The sequence below is a fragment of the Labeo rohita genome, chromosome 16 (assembly GCF_022985175.1).
Source record: "Labeo rohita strain BAU-BD-2019 chromosome 16, IGBB_LRoh.1.0, whole genome shotgun sequence".
Taxonomy (NCBI): domain Eukaryota; kingdom Metazoa; phylum Chordata; class Actinopteri; order Cypriniformes; family Cyprinidae; genus Labeo; species Labeo rohita.
The window spans coordinates 11,535,546-11,555,627 of NC_066884.1; the positions used below are offsets into that span (position 1 = coordinate 11,535,546).

At 35.1% G+C, this 20,082-nt stretch overlaps 1 protein-coding gene across 1 annotated transcript; it reads left to right on the forward strand.

Moving 5' to 3' along the window:
• The first annotated feature begins 991 nt into the window (after positions 1 to 991).
• On the forward strand, positions 992 to 15,258 carry pnp4b (purine nucleoside phosphorylase 4b). The gene is made up of 6 exons (XM_051130459.1): positions 992 to 1,135; positions 2,997 to 3,169; positions 7,911 to 8,014; positions 13,618 to 13,793; positions 13,894 to 14,084; positions 14,770 to 15,258. Exons 1-6 carry the CDS (start codon positions 1,113 to 1,115, stop codon positions 15,015 to 15,017), a joined length of 915 nt encoding a protein of 304 aa, XP_050986416.1. The 5' UTR covers positions 992 to 1,112; the 3' UTR covers positions 15,018 to 15,258.
• The last annotated feature ends 4,824 nt before the right edge of the window (positions 15,259 to 20,082 follow it).

Here is a 20,082-nt window from a genome sequence, read left to right on the forward strand (position 1 = left end):
ACATCTGAGTATGTTACTCATTGACAGGAACTACCTTGGACCCCTGGTACTGAACTTGTTTCATTCAACAAAAGCAGTACAGGTTTTTTTTTTTTTTTTTTAAAGGAAGTCAGTATTGAGTAATTTTGTGAAAAACAGTATTTTTGTGTTAAGTATTTTGCTTAATTGTGGTTTCTCTTATAGTATTCAAATTAGGTTATTTTTCATATTCTACACAATATATCTCCGTGTAGAAATTAAGTCTCAGACACTGCTGTAAATACATCAGTGTATTTAGATTTCGAGTCGCACCTTTCCAATACTGAGTCTGCCAATCCATTTTCAAGCCACAGTATAAATGCTTTGGAGAATTATAATGGACTGTGAAGCTTTAAGCTATAATGCATACAGTAATCGCACAACTCAGCAAAGTGCACGAACACGTAAAAGTCTTTTCTATTTACCACAGAATAAGTCACTCTGCCCTTTTTGACAATCTGGTGTGGGTAAACAATGTGTTTTCATTATAAGGTCATTGTACAGATTCTACAAAGCAGAATATTTGACAAATGGTGACAAATAGTTTTGGGTGAAAAAAATGGTTCTATTGATTTAGCAGAAAATTATTACATTTTCTAACCTCAGAAAGGTCAGAAAGGTCACCCAAAAAGTGCATTGAAGACCAAAGTTGTTTAGAACCCCAGTAAATTTTATTGTGTAGACAGAAACCATTTAAAATATCTTTGCTGTTTCATAGACAAACTATACATCAAATTATTTTATATACATATTTTTTTTTATAAATGCTACCAGTAGGGCTACAACATAAAAGACGGTGTATTATAGCCTGTACACTAGCTTTCTTCACATGGTTGCCTGCATTTTGAGTAAATTGTATTTATTTTAGCATCTGACTGCAAAGTTTCTCAGGGGAAGGACTCGTATAATTTCTTGGAAAAGATATGGAGATTTCCTGCTCTCACCATTTATGCAGCCAATGAGACGAGACCTTATAGTCCTATGAGGGGTTATTCCATCTCTATCTCTTTTTCTCCCTCTCTTATCTGCTCTGACAGAACAAGTACACACTTTTTTCAGGTGCTGTCAGCCTGTGACTACCTGTGACTGAGATCATGCACACCAAGGAAAACTCATGGTAAATTTAAGTTTTATGTCATTGATATTAATTACATACCAGGTGATGTATAAAGCAATTATCAATAAAATCATTATTGATGAAGTCTTATTTACATTTGCTGTTTACGGAGCTAAAAGAGTCAGTAGATAATGCAATTTGGATTCACAGATGTTTCCTTAGACTCAAAGTATGATCTTTTATGCATTTAATCAAATCAGTAAGGTCAATAAAAATATATCAAGCCTGCCAAACACAGCTGAGTCACAATATGGAGCAGAAGTATCTTCAGATGAGATGCAAATTAGATAGAGCCTTGAAACCTGCAGGCTGTAAATTTGCATTTTGGACTCTTTAAAACTCCATTTAGAAACTTTGAATGTGTCCACTGTTTGTATTTTCTTCTAAGCGTTTACCTATTCAGCTTTAACCACATTGTGCCAGCTTTATATTTTCAGATGTTTGCTACCAGCCAGTTTTCAAATATCAAGAAGGTCTCTGTAGTTTCATTCATATTAGTTAATTTCCCGTGTGCTTTATTATGGCATAACATTTTCATAACTGACTCCGGAAATCTTGAGACGTAATAAAAAATTATGTGGTCTTTTTACAGTGCAGTTGTTGCGAGCTGTCAAAATAGAGATGGCTTGAACGTTCTTATATTAATGTGAAGGTCTGTTCTGTATTTCTGTATTCTTATTTCCAAACATTTAATTCTTACTTTTATTATACTTGAAGACAAGACTAATAAAAAAAAATAAACCTCACTAAATTAAGATTTATGCTTAAAGGAGAATTTCCAGAATTAAAATTTCCTAATAATTTACTCAACCCCATGTCTTCCAAGATGTTTATGTCTTTCTTTTTTCATTTGAAAAGAAATTAAGTTTTCTGAGGAAAACATTCCAGGATTTTTCTTCATATTTTCTTCATATAAATTGCAGTTTCAATACAGGGCTCTACACAATCCCAGCTGAGAAATCAGGGTGTTGTCTAGCAAAACAATTGGTCATTTTCCAAGAAAAATACAAATTTATACACTTTTTAACCACAAATCCTCATTTTGCACCAGCCTGATCTCATAGGCGGAAGTACTGACCCAGTGTTTACAAAGTGAACGTGCAAAAAAGTCAGTCACCTTTTACAATAAAAGGTTAAACGATGTTGATTTTGAAGCTGGAGGAAAAAATGAGATTTTTTTGCCATACCTTTTTGAACCGAAGTACACAGACGAAAAACTAACCAACTTTTCCAACGTGATTACGTAATGCAAGTGCATTACGTAATCACGTAATGCAAGTGCATTACGTAATCACGTTTTTTTTTTTTACAAAATGACTGATTGTTTTGCTAGATAAAACCATTTTTCCTTGGCTGGGATCATGTAGAGCCCTTTGCTTTCCTTTGAAATTGCAAATTGGACCTTCAACCCATTGGCCACCATCGAGAAAAATCTTGGAATGTTTTCCTCAAAAACCTTAATTTCTTTGAAACTTTCCTGCTTCAGGAGCAGGAAACAAACTTAATTCATAAGATCTTAATATTATGCTCTTTAAGTAAAATTATATTTAAAAAAACAAAAAAAAAAACAAAAGGTCTAGCATTGCACAAATTAAATATAATATGAATACAATATGAATATTATAATATTGTTTTAACATTTAAAATAAACCAGTTAATATTTATTATCTTGGTTCTTTGAATTTATTATGATGTTGAATTTGCAATTTGAAAGATCATCATGTTTCTCATTGTAAGTGCTGACTAATAATCAGAAGCTTGTATTTTGCCACTTAGCATCTTATCTGACACAATTTGAGCAGTTATCAATGTGACCTGATCTAATGTATCTGGCCATCATTCTTTCTTTCTCCTGACTCAGCTGTTGCTCTTTTGATGACTGCAAACTGACTACAGAATGGCTGCTGAGCAGGACGAGACACAGGCCAAAGATAGCTATCGTGTGTGGCTCTGGACTGGGTCTTCTCGCAGACAATGTCTCAAATAAACAGACCTTCCGCTATGAGGACATTCCCAATTTCCCAGTGAGCACAGGTACCAGATTCATGGAAGAGTTTCAGAGCTGAACTGAAGAAATAGTTTTTCGTTCTTTCTTTCTTTCGTTCGTTCTTTTGTTCTTCCTTTCTTTCTTTTATTCTACCTTTTAGTCTTTGGTACGTTCTTTCTTTAGATTTTTCTTTCGTTTGTTCTTTCTTTTAATTATTCATTTGTTCTTTCTTTGGTTCTTTTGTTCGTTCTTTTGTCCTTTCGAATTTTCCCATTCAATCTTTCTTTCTTACTTTCATTCTTTCTTTTGATTTTTCATTTAGTTCATTCTCTCTTTATTTCATTCGCCCTTTCTTTTTTTTTTCTTTTTTCCTTCGGTTGTTCATTCATTCTTTCTTTCGTTATTTCTTTTCAATTTTTCTTTTGTTCGCTCTTTTTGTTCATTCATTTGTTCTTTCTTTTATGTGTTCTTTTGTTCTTTCTTTCATTCATACTCTCTTTCGTTCGTTCTTTCTTTGGTTCATTCATTTATTTCTTTTGTTTTTTCTTCCGTTTGTTCTTTTGTTCTTTCTTTCATTCTATCTTTTGTTCTTTCTTTCATTTTTTCTTTCATTCTTTTGATTTTTCTTTTGTTCCTTCTTTCTTTTGTTCCTTCTTTTTTTCATTCATCCTTTCATTCTTTCTTTTTTACATTCTTTTGTTCTTTCTATAGTTCTTTCGAATTTTTCTATCATTGATTCTTTCGTTCTTTCTTTTTTCTTTCGGTCATTCATTAATTCTCTTTCTTTCGTTATTTCTTTTCGATTTTTCTTTCGTTCGTTCATTCATTTGTTTTTTCTTTCGTTCTTTTGTTCTTTCATTCTTTCTTTCATTCTATCGTTTGTTCTTTCTTTAGTTTTTTTCTTTCATTCTTTTGACTTAGTCTTTCTTTAGTTCTTTCAAATTTTTCTTTCATTGGTTCTTTCTTCCTATCTTTTGTTCTTTCTTTCTTTCTTTCTTTAGTTCTTTTATTTATTTTTCTTTAGTTCGTCCTCTCTTTCTCTCTTTGTTTCTCTCTTTTGGTCGTTCATTCATTCTTTCTTTTGTTATTTCTTTCTTTCGATTTTCCTTTCGTTCGTGCTTTCTGTCTTTCTTTCTGTCTGTCTTTCTTTTCTTTTGAAAGAAACTAACAACAGAAACATATTATGTTCCTGTAATATGAACATATTGTTATTAGGAACACATTATGTTTCTGTATTATTTGGCATATGGAGTTGGATGGAGTTGGTGGATGTTCTTTTGTTAAATATACACAGCGTGGTCATTTCAGTTAGCATGTTGAGTCTATAAAAAAGCCACTAGTCAGATACAAGAGTTGTTGCTAATGCAGGGAGCGAATCTGAAAGCACAGAGGTTTTCATTCTGTCCCTCATTGTATTGTATGGTTAACAAATTATGCCCAGCTCCTGGTAATATGAGCTACAAAATGAATAACTACTGCCTATGAATAAAATATCATGACTGGAGCAAAAATAGCCTCTAATATCTGCCACAGGGAGTTCATACTATGATATCTTGGACAGGTTTAAATATTTATGTGTCGAGGTGAATAATCTTGAGAAGCGTTCAGATGCATCTCATGATATTTGCACTACCTGTAGCAGGTGTGTGTGTACTTGTGAATGATGGCTGAAGAATAAGAGCACTTGTAATTACGGGAAAGTATAATAAGGGTCTTAGAATCCATTTGTGTTGTCATTCTTTCTCTAATCCACTTCATAATTTAAATGTGCTGGTTTATGGAGACCAACAGAGGAATGACTGACAGTTTGAATAATGAGAAGTATGGACGCTCTGCTCATTTTTTAAATAATAAATTCTTCGCATTGCACATTGCATCAGTAATATAAATCACCAAGTGTCAAATCAAAATCAAATCAATCAAAATCAAATCACTTTAGTGTCACTACACCATATAGATGGATGTAAAAAGTGTTAAAGCCTCGTCTACCAACAGATTCAGTCATGTAGTAGCAGTTTAAGAATATATCATTTTTAGTTTAGTATGTACAGGTTTAAAACTTTCAAAATATGCACTTCACTTTATTTTTCATTAAAACAACTTTAGATAATTAAGAATTAAGCATTACTAAATTTCTCTCAGAACTTTTCTCATTACAGTCATTGTTTTGCCAAATTGAGTGACAGTCCGATCAGGCGGCATGCACTGAAACGTTCATTTGCTTGTTCATTTTTACAATGTTGCAGGAAATACATTTCACGGTGAGTGTAATAACCCCCCTCTCTGAGTGAGTTTTTTTCCTCAGAGTCATTCGTCAACGCTCGTGCAAGAAAAGAGAAATCGTCCCCTGGAAAAACTGAGCTATTATTCCGGCAGAACCTCATTACGCTGCAGGTTTAAGGGCCAAACACATCTCATCAGCCAAAATTCAAGGTTACATTTACATAAGCTCCCATTCACTTGGCTCAGACGGCTTGTTCCCATGTCAAAGTTCGTTCCTGAAGCCACAAACAAACTGCAGCCTCCTACTTCCTCATCATTTTAGAAAACAATGTTTGCTCCACCTGTTCGTACACTAATGATACACAATCAGTCTTACTAATGCCATCCTTGATGACATCCCTAAGTGGCAAATATCAACTTTTCTGATGTTGAATGAGCAAAGTGAACATGCAAATGCAAACCGATGAACTTCCAAATACAGCCACACCAGCAGGATCTCTGAGACTCGGGAATAGTCATTAGTCAGTTAACGTTATATTATAGAAAAGGATTAGGTGGCTTCTGTTATCAACGGCAGCATCTGACCCTTTATTTGCTCATTACAGAGAGGTTATGCATTAGATGAATAAGCCCTTAGGCAGATGCAATATATTCAAGAGACAGCAAAGAGTAAATGGGTTACGGCAGGAGGTTCTTAATCAGGTAAAGACAGCTTTTAAGGCAACTGCATTTTATCATTACACTGCTTCATAAATTACACTATGTTGGAGCAAGTCAATATAAAAGTGTATCATTTTTTGGAGGAAGTTCACAGGGAAATATTTACAGACTTAATGGTTTCATAGATTGTCATGTTACTCTTTTCAAAATTACAATAGATAGATAGATAGATAGATAATTATTAAGCCGCAAAAATAATATTTAAATATGAATCCTGCATGTTTTGTGTCTCTGTGCGCGTGACGCTTGTTTTTAGCCTCTGCTGCCTCAATATGTGAGAACATGAACACATAAACAATCTTTAGAACTGCTCTGAGTTACTTCATGAGAATTTTACAGTTTCTTGAGAAAAACTATCATCATATCATATATAAACAGATACACTTCACAGACCTTCAAGTATCAAAATAAAAGTTTGGTTTAACTTGAAGAAACTGTGACAGAAATATATTACTTAATGTAATGATAGTAATAATGCGTTAAAACAATGCAATAAAACATTATTTTATAAGGGATATTTACCAGAACATTTCTTACCAGAATTTATTTACCAGAAAAATGTAAATACACAACATAGTATTTCTGATAATAAATAAATAAAACAATACCAAATTATGTTTTTTTTCTATAAAACCAATTAAAGATGCTTTTTATTATTAAAATGTGATGAAACTATTAAAATGAAATTCAGAAAATGAATGGAAAACATGATTTTTTAAAATTTATTTAAAGCTATTTAATGTTTGTTGTGCACCAAATCAACATACTAGAATTATTTATGTAGATTGTAGCAATTGTAGATTTTAGATTATGTCGATTTTGTTTTTTTGTTTATGACTGTTATAATGCCAGCTGTGGTCTGATCTCCTTAAAACTTTGCATGCTTGTTTAGAATCAACTGTCGCATGTGCAGGTTTTGTGAAGTTTTGAGTTTTTCTTTAGGCTTTATAGGATTTTGGGTAAATTTGGACAGGCCCCTTTTCTAAACGACGCTGTTATAGCCTCCCAAAGGGTAAATTTCAACTTTTAGTTGATAATTATTGGCCTAGAGAGTCTAGAGAATTATACTCCAGTGTTTTTTCCAGATTGAGCAAAAAACTAGGAGTAGTTTGCAAAAGTAGTTTTTTACATCTTCTCAATCATTTAACAAACGATTTGATTTACAGCAGTGGTTCTAGAGGCAAAGTTGTCTGGATTGAGGACATGTGCGAAAAACCGTGCAACATACAATCATTTACACCCTTGCAAAATTCAGTATCGCCCCCCAGTGGCCAATTTCTTTCAAATTTCTCTCAGACCTTTGGGGCTGTGAGTTGAACAGGTCCACCGAGTTTTGTGCCAATCGGCCTCCTTTAACCTTATCTAACAGGTTCTCAAAATTTGTCTGCCAATGCTGGCCATCTTTTTTTGAGATGCACAAATATCCTTATAGACAGTTGTGGCACTTTGGACCAAGACAGTGCACACCAATTTTCATGTTGATAGGACAAATGGTTGTGCAGTTACAGCATTTTTTAAATTCTTATAGCACCATTCCGTTCAGGAGTTATAGACATTTTACTAAAAGAGGCCCTGCCCCTTTTGAACGTTTTGGCATCCTTTTGCGAAAGTGAGTCGAAAGTTCAACTTTTTTTGATACTTATTGATATTCACTCTCCAGAGAATCTTTCTGCACTGGTTTGGTTCCGATCTGGCGAAAAACCTAAGTTCACAGAAGTAGGTTTTTCTAAAAATGCGAAATACCCTCCAAGTTACAGTTTGGTCTGCACAATCAGTTTTATGTGGAGATCAATGATCCGTGACCATTCTAACATTTTACTCATATGTTTGTCTTTTTATGCATAGTTCCTGGTCATGAAGGGTGCCTGGTGTTTGGTCAGATCAAAGGCAAGTCGTGTGTCTTCATGCAAGGAAGATTTCATCTCTACGAGGGTTACTCATTGTGTAAGGTGAGCTCAAATAAACAGTTTCATGCTTTTGTTGCAGGTACTACCACAGCAGTCTTGTTTTTCCTTCAGTTATTCAGCTTCATCTTGCCTTACAATAGGCTTCATAGATGCATCCATTTATAATACTTACAAACTCAGTGGCTTCTTTACTTGAAGTAAAAGCTATTTCACAAACCCCATTTTAGGGCATCAATGTCTCAAAGTATTGTGGCGTGTATTTTAAGCAGTGGCCTTGGTTTCTCTTAGCATCACCTCAAGGACATGAGAACTTGTTGTAAACAGCTCCTATTTGTAAAAACAGAAAGTAGCTGTTACCTCCTGTATGGGCCATTAACTTTATCTGTCACAATCAGGAGCCACACGGCATGAATACAGAGGCTGAATGCTGAGAATACAGGTGTGGAGGAAAAACAAACTACTCACTGCTGCCGTCATGCTCATATCAAAGCAGTTCATTGGCAAAGTTCAGTAGTCCATTGTGACCGTGAACCTTATTTACAGGAGAGAAAACAGTTTTGTTTTCCTTTAAAAAGAAACTGAATGCATTAAAACATCAACAACGAAAAATATGATATTAATCGTGAATAAGTTTTAATATCGGTTGAAAGTCTTAGTTAATTTACAAGTTTTCCATGTTAATTTACCCCAGAGTTCAACTAAGCAGCATGAATTATGTGAGCTCTTGGCTTTCTCTTCATCAAAGTATGTTCGGGGGAATAATTTATCTGTTGCACATGGGGCCAGAGAGCCACTTTTTACTAAATTACAGAGGAATCTACAACCTCTTGCCCTGGGGTGGGACTGTCACTGTAATTGCAGCCCTGACAACATGACACAATGCATTACAATCAGTTGTCATGGCCACCATGCCCTCTACAGCCAGCCAAGAGCTTTTCACTCTTAATATGCTGCTAGGGTATTAAATCCATCAGCCCCCTGTATTAGCAAACTCCAGTCTTTCAAAACACTATTTTGTATTTAATGTCTTAATGGCTGTGGTACATAAAACACACTGACACTGTGTCCCAATTTGCATAGTACCCTGTCTAAATAGGATGCAAGAATACAGTTGGTGATTTTCAGATCTATTCAGGCAAATTATGAACATAGTATTTTTGTGGTCCATTTTCACCCATGACATTAGCATTGCTAGTGCAACATCCTAACAGTTGTCTGACAGGTACATATATTTTTAATTTACTTTTTGCATAAAGAAGAAGAAGAAGAAGAAGAAGAAAAAGACAAGGATTGTGTGAACAAATCTTCCAAAGCAATTTTTTAAACTGTGAATCTAAAAGTAATGTATTGAAAGGTTATGAGTTTAGCTTTTGTTACTAATAATTTTTTGTATTTTTTTTTTAGCTTTATTTATTTATTGTTATTAATTTTAGTACTTATTGTAGTTAGTTGCCAAGCAAAGTTTTCTTTTTTACATTTAATATTTTTTCATTATCATTACTCCAGTCTTCAGTGTCACATGATCCTTTAGAAATCATTCTAATATGCTGATTTGCTGTTCAATTTTATATTTTCAGTTTCATTTTTAGTTTTAGTTCAGCCTTTAGGATTTTTTTTTTTTTTTAGCTTTATTTATTTATTTGTTATTAATTTTAGTACTTAATTATTGTAGTTAGTTGCCAAGGAAAGTTTTCTTATTTTCTTATTAAAATTTATTTTATTTTATTTTATTATTTACCAGTGAAAAGTTTTTGAACAGTAAGATTTTTAATGTTTTTTAAATAATTTATTCCTGTGATCACAGCTACATTTTCATCATCATTACTCCAGTCTTCAGTGTCACATGATCCTTTAGAAATCATTCTAATATGCTGATTTGCTGTTCAAGAAACATTTATTATTATTATCATCATCATCATATATATATATATATATATATATATATATATATATATATATAAAATTCAGTTTTGAAATCACAGGAATAAATCACATTTTACAATATATTCAAATAGAAAGTGTTTTTTTTTTTTAAATAGTAAAAATATTTCAGAATGTTACTGTTTATGTTGTACTTTGGATCAAATGAATGCAGGCTTGGTGAGCAAAAGAGACTTTAAAAAACAGTAAAATTGCAGAAAATTAGTATTTTAAAATATATATTAATTTTGGTTTTTTAGTTAGCTATAACAATGATGCTAATGCAAGATATGCAGATTCAATTTTATGACTCGCATGTTCTCATTCTCAAAACTATCACCTGTAAACAGGTCAATTAGTGCATATGGACATGTGGATATAAACTGACAAATGGCTACGAATAGTTTTTGCACTCAAAAATAATTGAATGAGGGTTTTTAGGTAACACAAAAGAAGAAATTTTGAAGCTCCTCACATAATAAGCAGTAGCTCGAGCAATCTGATTATTAAATCCTTTGTCAAACTGTGACAGCTAGTTTGTAAATGCACCTTCAGTCCACTGTTCATTTCCCTTTAGCTGACTCATATCTGTGAGTCACTGTGCAAATCTGTGCCAGCTCACTGCGCCCTAAAAGTGCACCCAACTAATTTCATTTACGGTTTAGGACGTAAACCTGCTTTCACGTTTGCCCTTGGTAACACAAACAGTTATTATGGCTTGTTTAACTGATCTCTTTGTTAAGAAGAGATGTGCTCCGAAGGGTAATTGGACAGTCGAGCTTGGTTAGCCCTTCACTGACCTCTGCTTCTCTGCAGCAAGTAAAGCAGCTTTATAGGGTGTTCAGATGCATTTTGGGGGCTTGTTTAAACAGTAAAAGGGAAGTTTATTCAAAATACATTTTTGCAGCTTTTGCATTGTTTTTCTATGTAAACATGGGCTAGATAGACAGACAGTATTTTAACATCACAATTGCGTCTCACATCTTTTGCATCGTCTTGTTCTTAAAACACAGCGCAAATTAAAAGAAGTTTATAAAAGGAGAGGTCATAAGTCTAACAGATCATAATTGTTTGGCCTCTTAAAGAGATAGTTCACCCAAAAATGAAAATTCTGTCATTAATTACTTTCACGTTGTTTTAAACCTGTAAGACATTTGCTCATCTTCAGAACACAAATTAAATATTATTGATTAAATCCGAGGGCTTTCTGACCCAGCATAAATAGCAACGCAACTGACACATTCAATGCCCAGAAAAGTGGTTCAACCTTAATTTTATAAAGCTACGAGAATACTTTTTGTGCAAAAAAAGAACAAAAAAAGAAACACTGCAAATCATCCTTAGTGAATTCCTTTTTTTGATTTCTTTTATGAAATTGAAATATATGCCAGTTTATGATACAATGTCAAGACATACAAGATTGTCTTACAGACATATTCTCATTACTCTATAATAGCGCACATTTATCAAGCTGCCGGTGAGGGGTAATGAACGTATCATCAGACCTATAATGCAGCACCTAGACCAATTCTCTCAGGAGAGTTAAAGACTCAAAAATGAAGTGATCTGATCTCTGAGAGCTTACAATCCGCTTGCAAGTCAGCTTTGATTTAGAGGTTGCCATACTGGGACGTATTTCCTGAGAATGCCGGTCCACCTTGGTGACCCGTTTGTGTATAGCTGTAATGGTCTTGTTGCTCGTGGCAGCCCCGCACGTCCACCCTGGTTCGTCAGCTAGAGAGCCGGCTGACAGACTGTGACATCCCTATTGAGCTGTGCTATACTGAGCCTGCAAGTTCATTATTCATCTCCTGCTCACACTGACACCTCCCTTAATGGCTCCCTGCTTTACAATCCTATATTTATCCCATTTAGAATCACTAAAGCTTATTTAATACCTGCCTAAAACTGTGAGGCACTGTGGAATACCATTGCTCATTCAGGCTTGTGGACGCTGCCATATCCACATGGTCTTCTAAATTGAAAGGAGGGCAGTTTCCAATTCAATAAAAATGTGATTAAAAAATGTATAAATATAAATGTTAGTCCAGGGCCGTTTAAAGACCATTTTTGCTATTTCTAAGTGAGATCCCTATTGGCATTAAGTAAATACATTTAAGTAAATTTAAAGGTGACATATGAAAATATGATTTTTTCAATGTTTAAGTGCTATAATCAGGTCCCCAGTGCATCTACAAACCCAGAAAACTTGAAAAAGGACAAACCATTAACTTTTTATTTGTAGGCCTTTTTCTGCAAGCAAAAAATAAGTGTGTCAGATTTCGCTCCCCCCATGACACTGAAGGGGGATCTTATTATGATATTATCGTCCCTTAATCTGCCTGTTTCCACCCGCAGATCTGCCACTTTGTTTTCGCAAACGACAACAGTGTACCAGTTCTAATGCCATGGTAAACGTTAGAGTAAAGCACTGGCTGCACAGACGAGTACAGAACACTATTTAGAGCCCCAGCCTCAGAAGAGACAAGAGAGCAGAGGATTTACTGATTTGGCGGATGACCATATCCCATATCAAAACACGAAATATGTCATTTCCTTATGCAGATTGATCATAAACACAGCTGAAAGGCTTCCTACCACAGTGGCCACCCTTAACAAAACGTGTATCTACCGCAGTTGAATGCAAAATGTTTCAATAAAAGCATTTCAGTCAAATGTAATTTATGCAATATTTCAAACCTTTAACCCAAGAGAGAAAAATCAACCCTCCGCAACGGTTTAAAAATCAGACCAATTTCTTTGGACAAAAAGCAGATTTGGCAACCGTACATCCAACATGAGCTGCATACAAAGTGATTTAAACACTCTGCATACTGATAGCGACTCCTTGAGGCGCGAAAATTATATTAAATATTAGAATGTTTACAGTAGCGGGATAAGAAAATAGTCCCGCACAAGGCTTTAATACAAAAATGCACACAATGAATTGGTACTATAGAAAGCAAAAGCAAAATCCCTGATATTTTTGGCGATTTAGAAATACCGGCCAGACACTTTTTTTAGGTCCAAAAAGAGGACATGTCCGGGGAAAAGAAGACATATGGTCACCCTACATAAACTTGTGTGTATTTGACAGTTTAAGTGCAATAAGACATGAAAGAGAACCCTATATCAGATATTGAAATTAATATGGTTTAAAATGCATGATTTCAGCATTATAATTAAAACCAAACATATGTTTTTTTGGCAGAACATCTGAGTTATGAACTGTAAAGGCACAGCCCTGTTCTGGAAAAGGGGGGTGGGGAGCAGCAGCTCATTTGCATTTAAAGAGACATGCACGAAAACAGTGTGTTTCTGCTTTCACTCAAAAATGGGCATTTTCAAAATGATATAGTGAATGATCCTGTGGGTTTTTTGAGCTGAAATTTCACAGACACATTCTGGGGCACCTGATACGTATATTACATATTACATATTGAATACATTTTTGAAAAAGGGCATAATTTTTTACATCTTTGGTCATATATTCCATTAAAAAATGAATAAAGTTTTGTCAGCCAAAAGTCTGGTCCTAATGTTTTATAAGTTACAGAAAAATGTAGATTGCACCTGCAAACATACTATTTTTTACATCTTTGACTTCCATATATTCCATTAAATATGTCTGAACCTGAAAAGTGAACATGATATATTTGACAGTTTAGTCAGAGAGGTTCCCTGCTCTGAGTAACAGCTTGTATTTTCTGTGGGAATTTTTCCAGGTTACATTCCCCATGCGGATCTTTAAGTTGATGGGTGTGGAGACCATCGTCGTAACAAACGCCTCTGGAGGACTTTGTCAGGATTTCAAAGTGGGAGACATCATGGTCATTAAAGACCATATTAACTTGCCGGGGTTTGCTGGACAGCACCCGCTGTGTGGGCCCAATGATGAACGGTATGCAGAAATGGAGAGAAAAGACAGAATAAAGTGTGAAAAAGTGGGAGAAGGTACTGGATATTACTTTACAGAGCTGTTTCTTTCATCTCTTCCCCAGATTTGGGATTCGGTTTCCTTGCATGTCTGATGCTTACAGCAAAGACCTGAGGAAACTAGTTTTGGACATCACTTCTGAGCTGGGCTACTCTAATTTTGTGCATGAGGGGGTCTACTGTATGGTTAGTGGACCCAACTTTGAGACCATCGCTGAAGCACGCATGCTGCATATCTTAGGGAGCGACTCTGTTGGTATGGACAATGGCAATACACATGGAAAAAAGGAAACTTGTATATTTATAAATTCTATTATAGTGTAAATTAAAAAATACTAGCAGTGTGTAGTATGTTCCTCATTGCTGCATCAGATGCTCTCTCTCTCCCTCTCTCTGAGTGGTTTAACTTGCTGTTTTCTTTTGTGTGTAGTGCTTCTTGTTTAATTGGTCTTTTGTGAAAATTATAGCTGGTTAATAATGATGTGCCAAATTAGCAGAGGGGACCTGCAATGTTAACTAATGGAGATTAGGCCCACCCAAAGGGCCAAAGTAGCTCACTTCAATCAATGTGATTAGGTTAATCAGTGATCTGAATAACTCTTGACCGTATGATTGGCATAAACTATACTCACTGCTGATCGTCTGATGAGCTGAATGATGTCTTAGATAATTGAGCTCCGATTACTAAACGGCAGCACTGTGGGGTATATGCTAAGTGGGCTCCCCTGGCTAGACCGGTCAGTGACTGGCCCGTTTCAGTTCCTGTGTGAGTTCTTCTTCCTGTGTATCCAACAAGACCCCAATAGTCCTCATTAAGTATTAAGTGAGACCCAGACCCAGTCTGCTTTATTAATGAATCACCTACTGTGCCACAACAGAGATGACTGCCATTTAATTAAGAGTCATTCTCTCTTTCTCTTTTCCTCCTGCTGCCCTCTCAGGCATGAGCACGGTTCCTGAGGTGACAGTAGCCAAGCATTGCGGACTCCGGGTCCTGGGTCTCTCGCTCATCACCAACAAGGTTTCTCTGGACTACAGCCGCGAGGAGAAGGTGAATCACGAGGAGGTGCTGCAGATCAGCAAGATGAGAGCTGAGATGCTGCAGAACGTGCTCTTAACCTTCATCGCTCGCTCTCATCAAGTGGAGACCATCAACAACAGCAATTGCATATATTCAAATGCCATGTAGGGTCAATCAAACCAGCTGAATTGAGGGCACTATGGAAGTCACATAAATGTATACTAGATCTTAAAGGCTCCATGTTATGAATAGCCTTTTTAATCTGGTTGGTTGACAATTTACAATGTCAGACCTCACTGTGCCTTTGTGGACAATGTATTTGATTTTGAGAAGGTGATTTTTGTGTTGTTACACTATTGTAAAATGCAAAAAATTAACAATGTAAATAAATCTCTCTCAGTTAAAATGACGAGATGATTTCTAAAGCATTTGACATGTCACTTGGAACAAAGCAAACACACAAAATTAAGTTATAATGATACAATGTACAGATCTTAATTTACAGAAAAGTCCATAAAAATGCTGTTTTTTTTTTTTGTCCTTACAGTGAAAGGCAATACTGTCCAAAACAACACAGGACCCTTTTGACTTTCATTGTATGGATTAAGAATAAATAAATATCTTTTTAAAATTTCTTTTGTTCCATGTGTTCTACAGAAGAAAACCATACAGGTTTGTAAACATGTGAGGGTGAGTAAATGATTCATCTTAGTATCCAATCCAAAAGCTGGTTTACTCACCCTCAAGCCATCCTAGGTGTATATGACTTTCTTCTTTTCGGAGACGAATACAATTGGAGTTATATTAAAAATGTCCTTACTCTTCCAAGCTTTATAATGTCAGTGAATGGCTGCTGAGATTCAATAGTCCAATAGAAGTCCAATAAAGTGCATCTATCCATCATAAAAGTACTCTGCACGGCTCCAAGGGGCTAATAAAGGCCACCTGAAGCGAATGACGTAGGATAGGCACAGCGCAAGTTCTGGTGAGAATATGCTAGTCTGGCGACAACAAAGTTTTGTTTAGCAAAGTAAAATAGTTTCCTCTTGGCTTATATCAAATATCCTTGTTTTGTATGTGACGAGTGTTTGTTTTGCTCTCTCCTTCCACATTTGTCACTGCGTTCGCCTATGTCCTATGTCATACTCTGGAATACCACTTTCTAGTAAACATGCTAATATCCAGCGGAAGGTTTTAAATATAAATATTTTCTTACACAAACACATAGATTCCCTTAAGAAAGCCTTATTAACTCCCAGGAGCCGTGTGGAGTATTTATGATGGATGGATGCACTTCATTGGACTTTAAAATCTCAACACCCATTCACTGCCATTATAAAGCTCAGAAGAGCCAGGACATTTTTTAATATAACTCTGATGGTATTCGTCTGAAAGAAGAAAGTCATATACACCTAGGATGCCTTGAGGGTGAGTAAATCATGGGGCAATTTTCATTTTTGGGTTAACTATCCCTTTAATTATGTATTAAGCATTTTTGCATTACCAATCATATACCCTTTTGTTACTGCACCATTGAGTTTTCTATTATCATGAGTGTATTGACATTAATTTTAATTTTCAATGCATCATGAACCAAACAATAAAAAAAAAAGAAAAGAAAGAGTAACTGATTAGTTTATTCATACAAAGTGATTTTTCAAATCTATTTAACAGTTACCTAATGTTAAGAAATTAATCTAAAATCTAAATATTATTGACTAATGTTCAAATTAGCAGAATAAAATTATAAATCAGTGCATTATCTCTTTGGATAAACTTTAAAGAGCAAGCATAGTGACCATGTTAAACACTGGTGGACCCAATATTTTTAATTAATTTCCAAAAAAACCTCAGTCATATTATATGGTATCTCAATATCTGAAGTGTAGATGAGTGCATATGCAGGTGTTGTTTTTTTATTTATGAGCAGTGTTGGAAAAAAAGTAACTTTTTATGCGTTACAATATTGTGGTACTTCCAAAGAAGTAACTAAATACATTACTTAGTTACTTTGTATGGAAAGTAACGTTATGTTACTTTTGCATTACTTTTGTTACATTTTAAATCTGGGCAAGGCTTGCTGGTTTGTTTTTAATATAAAAAGCTATTTTTGGCAAACGTAAAAGGCTTTTCACACCATAAGTAAAATGAATACACCTCAGGCTGAAGGAAAAATAAATTCACATCTGTTTAGTAGAGCTTAAAGTTCAACACTTTTTACCAAAAAAATGTATCTAAAATAAATTTTGCTCATTAGTATAGTTGAATTGGAACATCTAAGGTCAGCAGCAAAGACATTGGTTAATAAAATGGAATTAAATACATAAAGTATATTTGTGTTATTTGACATTTAATTATTGCAGGTTTGCGTCATATTTTAAGTTTGCATTTCACTGTTTTTATTAATTTTGAGGAATCAGTTTTATTTTGTGAGTGAGATGAATTAATGCATTGTCACATTCAGTCAAAACTACAGTAACATCATGTTTACATAGCACACATAACGCCTCTGCACTTACTCCCGATTTCTCTCAACATTGGGACAGGAGACTCGTCAGTCAGTAAATGGGAAAACAAAGTAACTGGCGTTACTTATTTGAAAAAGTAACTCAGATATTTTCTTGTAAATTATAAAGTAATGCATTACTTTACTAGTTACTTGAAAAAGTAATCTGATTACATAACTTGCGTTACATGTAATGCGTTATCCCCAACACTGTTTATGAGTATTTATAAGTATCACTAAAAAACAAACAAACAAAAAAATTTACTGTCAAAAACTTCTATTTTTGCTCTTCTAAGATGTAACTCTAAGGGTCAAAAAGTCATTCTTCTAATTAGCGCCATCTTATAATGAGTACTCTTATCAATAAAATGGATTTTTACTTAATCAGGAGTTTTGAATGTGTTGGTGTTGCAGGCATAACCTTCTTTGATTTTCTTTGAATGTCAAGCACAGAAACCAAACCCAAATTCATTTAAATGCAGACATTCACATTCCTGTTTTTTGGAGTCAGCATGAAATCCTAGTCCCTTCTGAACTGTCTTTGAAAGTTGTGCTATAAAGGCGGATCTTAAAACTCTTTTCAGACTGTTAAATCTCTCACTGAACATAAGGCTGAACTTCGACCATTTAAGCTCCACATACATTAGCAAGGATGAAACTGCTTATTGTGGAATAATCAGAGAAATCCAGACTGGCTACTTCCCCTCAAATGCCACCACAGTGTTCCAAAATACCCAGGACAAAATGTCTGTGTGGTTGCTGATAGACCTCAGCTGTCACTGATTTGATAATGCACTATAGGCTATTTGCCGCATCTTCACGATCTGAGGGACAAAAAGTACTTTCTTTATGTCCTAAGTCCAGAGTGAAACTGGCTGCAATCAGACTTCCTAAAAATAGCTGGCAATTAACATGGGAGCAAAGTTAAATTACTTTGTAAATGGCTAAGCGAGACGCAGATTATTGGAAAAAATAAGTGTAAGCAGTTTTTATACCACAATAATTTTAGTGAAGACATTTCTATTATGAAAAAGACAAAGTCAAATTTGCAAGTAAGAGATAATTTAAAATAGGCGTATGAGTGATCAAGACAAAACAAATAATAATAACCAAAATGGTTCCCATTTCCCACTGGTTGCTCAACAGTGATCTGCTTAATGGATAAATTGTTCTTCCATGAATAACACACATTTAGGCATCTTTTTATTAGGAGAGTTTACAAGATGTGCTTCTACATCAATTATAAAGTTTTGCAGAGGATAAAATGTACTTGAAGCTATATACATTTGGAGCTATGGAGCATCTTAAAGGGATAGTTCACACAAAAATGAAATTTCTGTCAATAATTACTCACCTTAATGTTGTTCCAAACCCGTAAGACCTTTGTTTATCTTCGGAACGCAAATTAAGATATTTTCGATGAAATCCAAGAGCTTTCTGACCTGCATAGACCTAAAAAGGTAGTAAGGACATGGTTAAAATAGTCCATATGACATCAGTGGTTCAACCATCAATTTCCCATTCTCTATTGATTTGAAAGCAAACATAATGGCCAGATAAACAATAGCGATGCTGAACTTTTGAAATCAGTTTACAATTACTCTGATTGCAGATATCATACAGTGTGAATCTCAGCATCTGCGGTGTAGATGAGTTGTTTACATGTACAGGTGCCGCTGTTTACTTGCTAAGGTGTGATGTAAGCTCCTCACAACAATACTCTGCAGGAGTGTTTCATAATGGCCTCGGTTCACACCACAACTTGTCAGTCTAACCCATCTGTCTGTCTATATATACACAGCAATAGTAACCAACACCACAAGCATATGCCACATTGCCATGCCTGCCTCTCTTGGAGTGCTAAGAAACTCCAATGTTGTGTTGTGATAACATCTGGAAGCACCATTAGCACCATGTAGTCTAATTTAAGCTCATTTCACTCACTCTGCCAGACTACCAGGGAAGTTTCTAATTGCATGAGGGTGGCTGTGTGTGGTGAACTGTCCATCTATCTGTCTGCCTGCCTACCTGCCAGGCAGGATGCCGTGACAGAGGACCAGAGACCCAGCCATCATTTGTCTGGGCAAAGCCTCATTAATTAACATATGGAGAGCAATTATCTCACGGGTCATTGCTCATTTTTACGAATTAATGTTCTGTAAACAAGAGAAAACAAGAAAACTGAACCAGGGAATAATGTCCGTAGATGCAAAAGGAAAATGAATTCCATAAGTTGAGCACTAGAATCGGTTTATATGAATGAATGTTTTCCAGTTTGTCCTCCTGGATGATAAAGTCTCTGAATTGTGAAGGCCGAGCTATTAGTGGGGCTTTCTATATAAAACAAAGCCCTGTGTCTGGGATCATATTGAAAGTTTACCATTGTAGGTTCTGAACAAATAATGAACCTGATACATATCCTGAGTGAAGTAAAGCTCTGTTACCATCAAAACACAACAAACAACCAAAGGCCGTCCAAACTAAATTAGTAAACTAAATCTAGACTCAGTTTTTTCATGTACATGTATTTTTTTTTAATTCATTTGCATGCAATGCTGTAAGGACTAAACTGGCCATAAATGTCCAACTGGATGCAAGGATTAATCAATGTGAGAACTTCACCTAAACGTCTTTTAAAATAAACAAAACGTTTTCTTAAATATGTGATGTGTAACTTTTTAAATAATGAGTACTTATCACGTTTTATTGTAGTATTGCACTAAACTG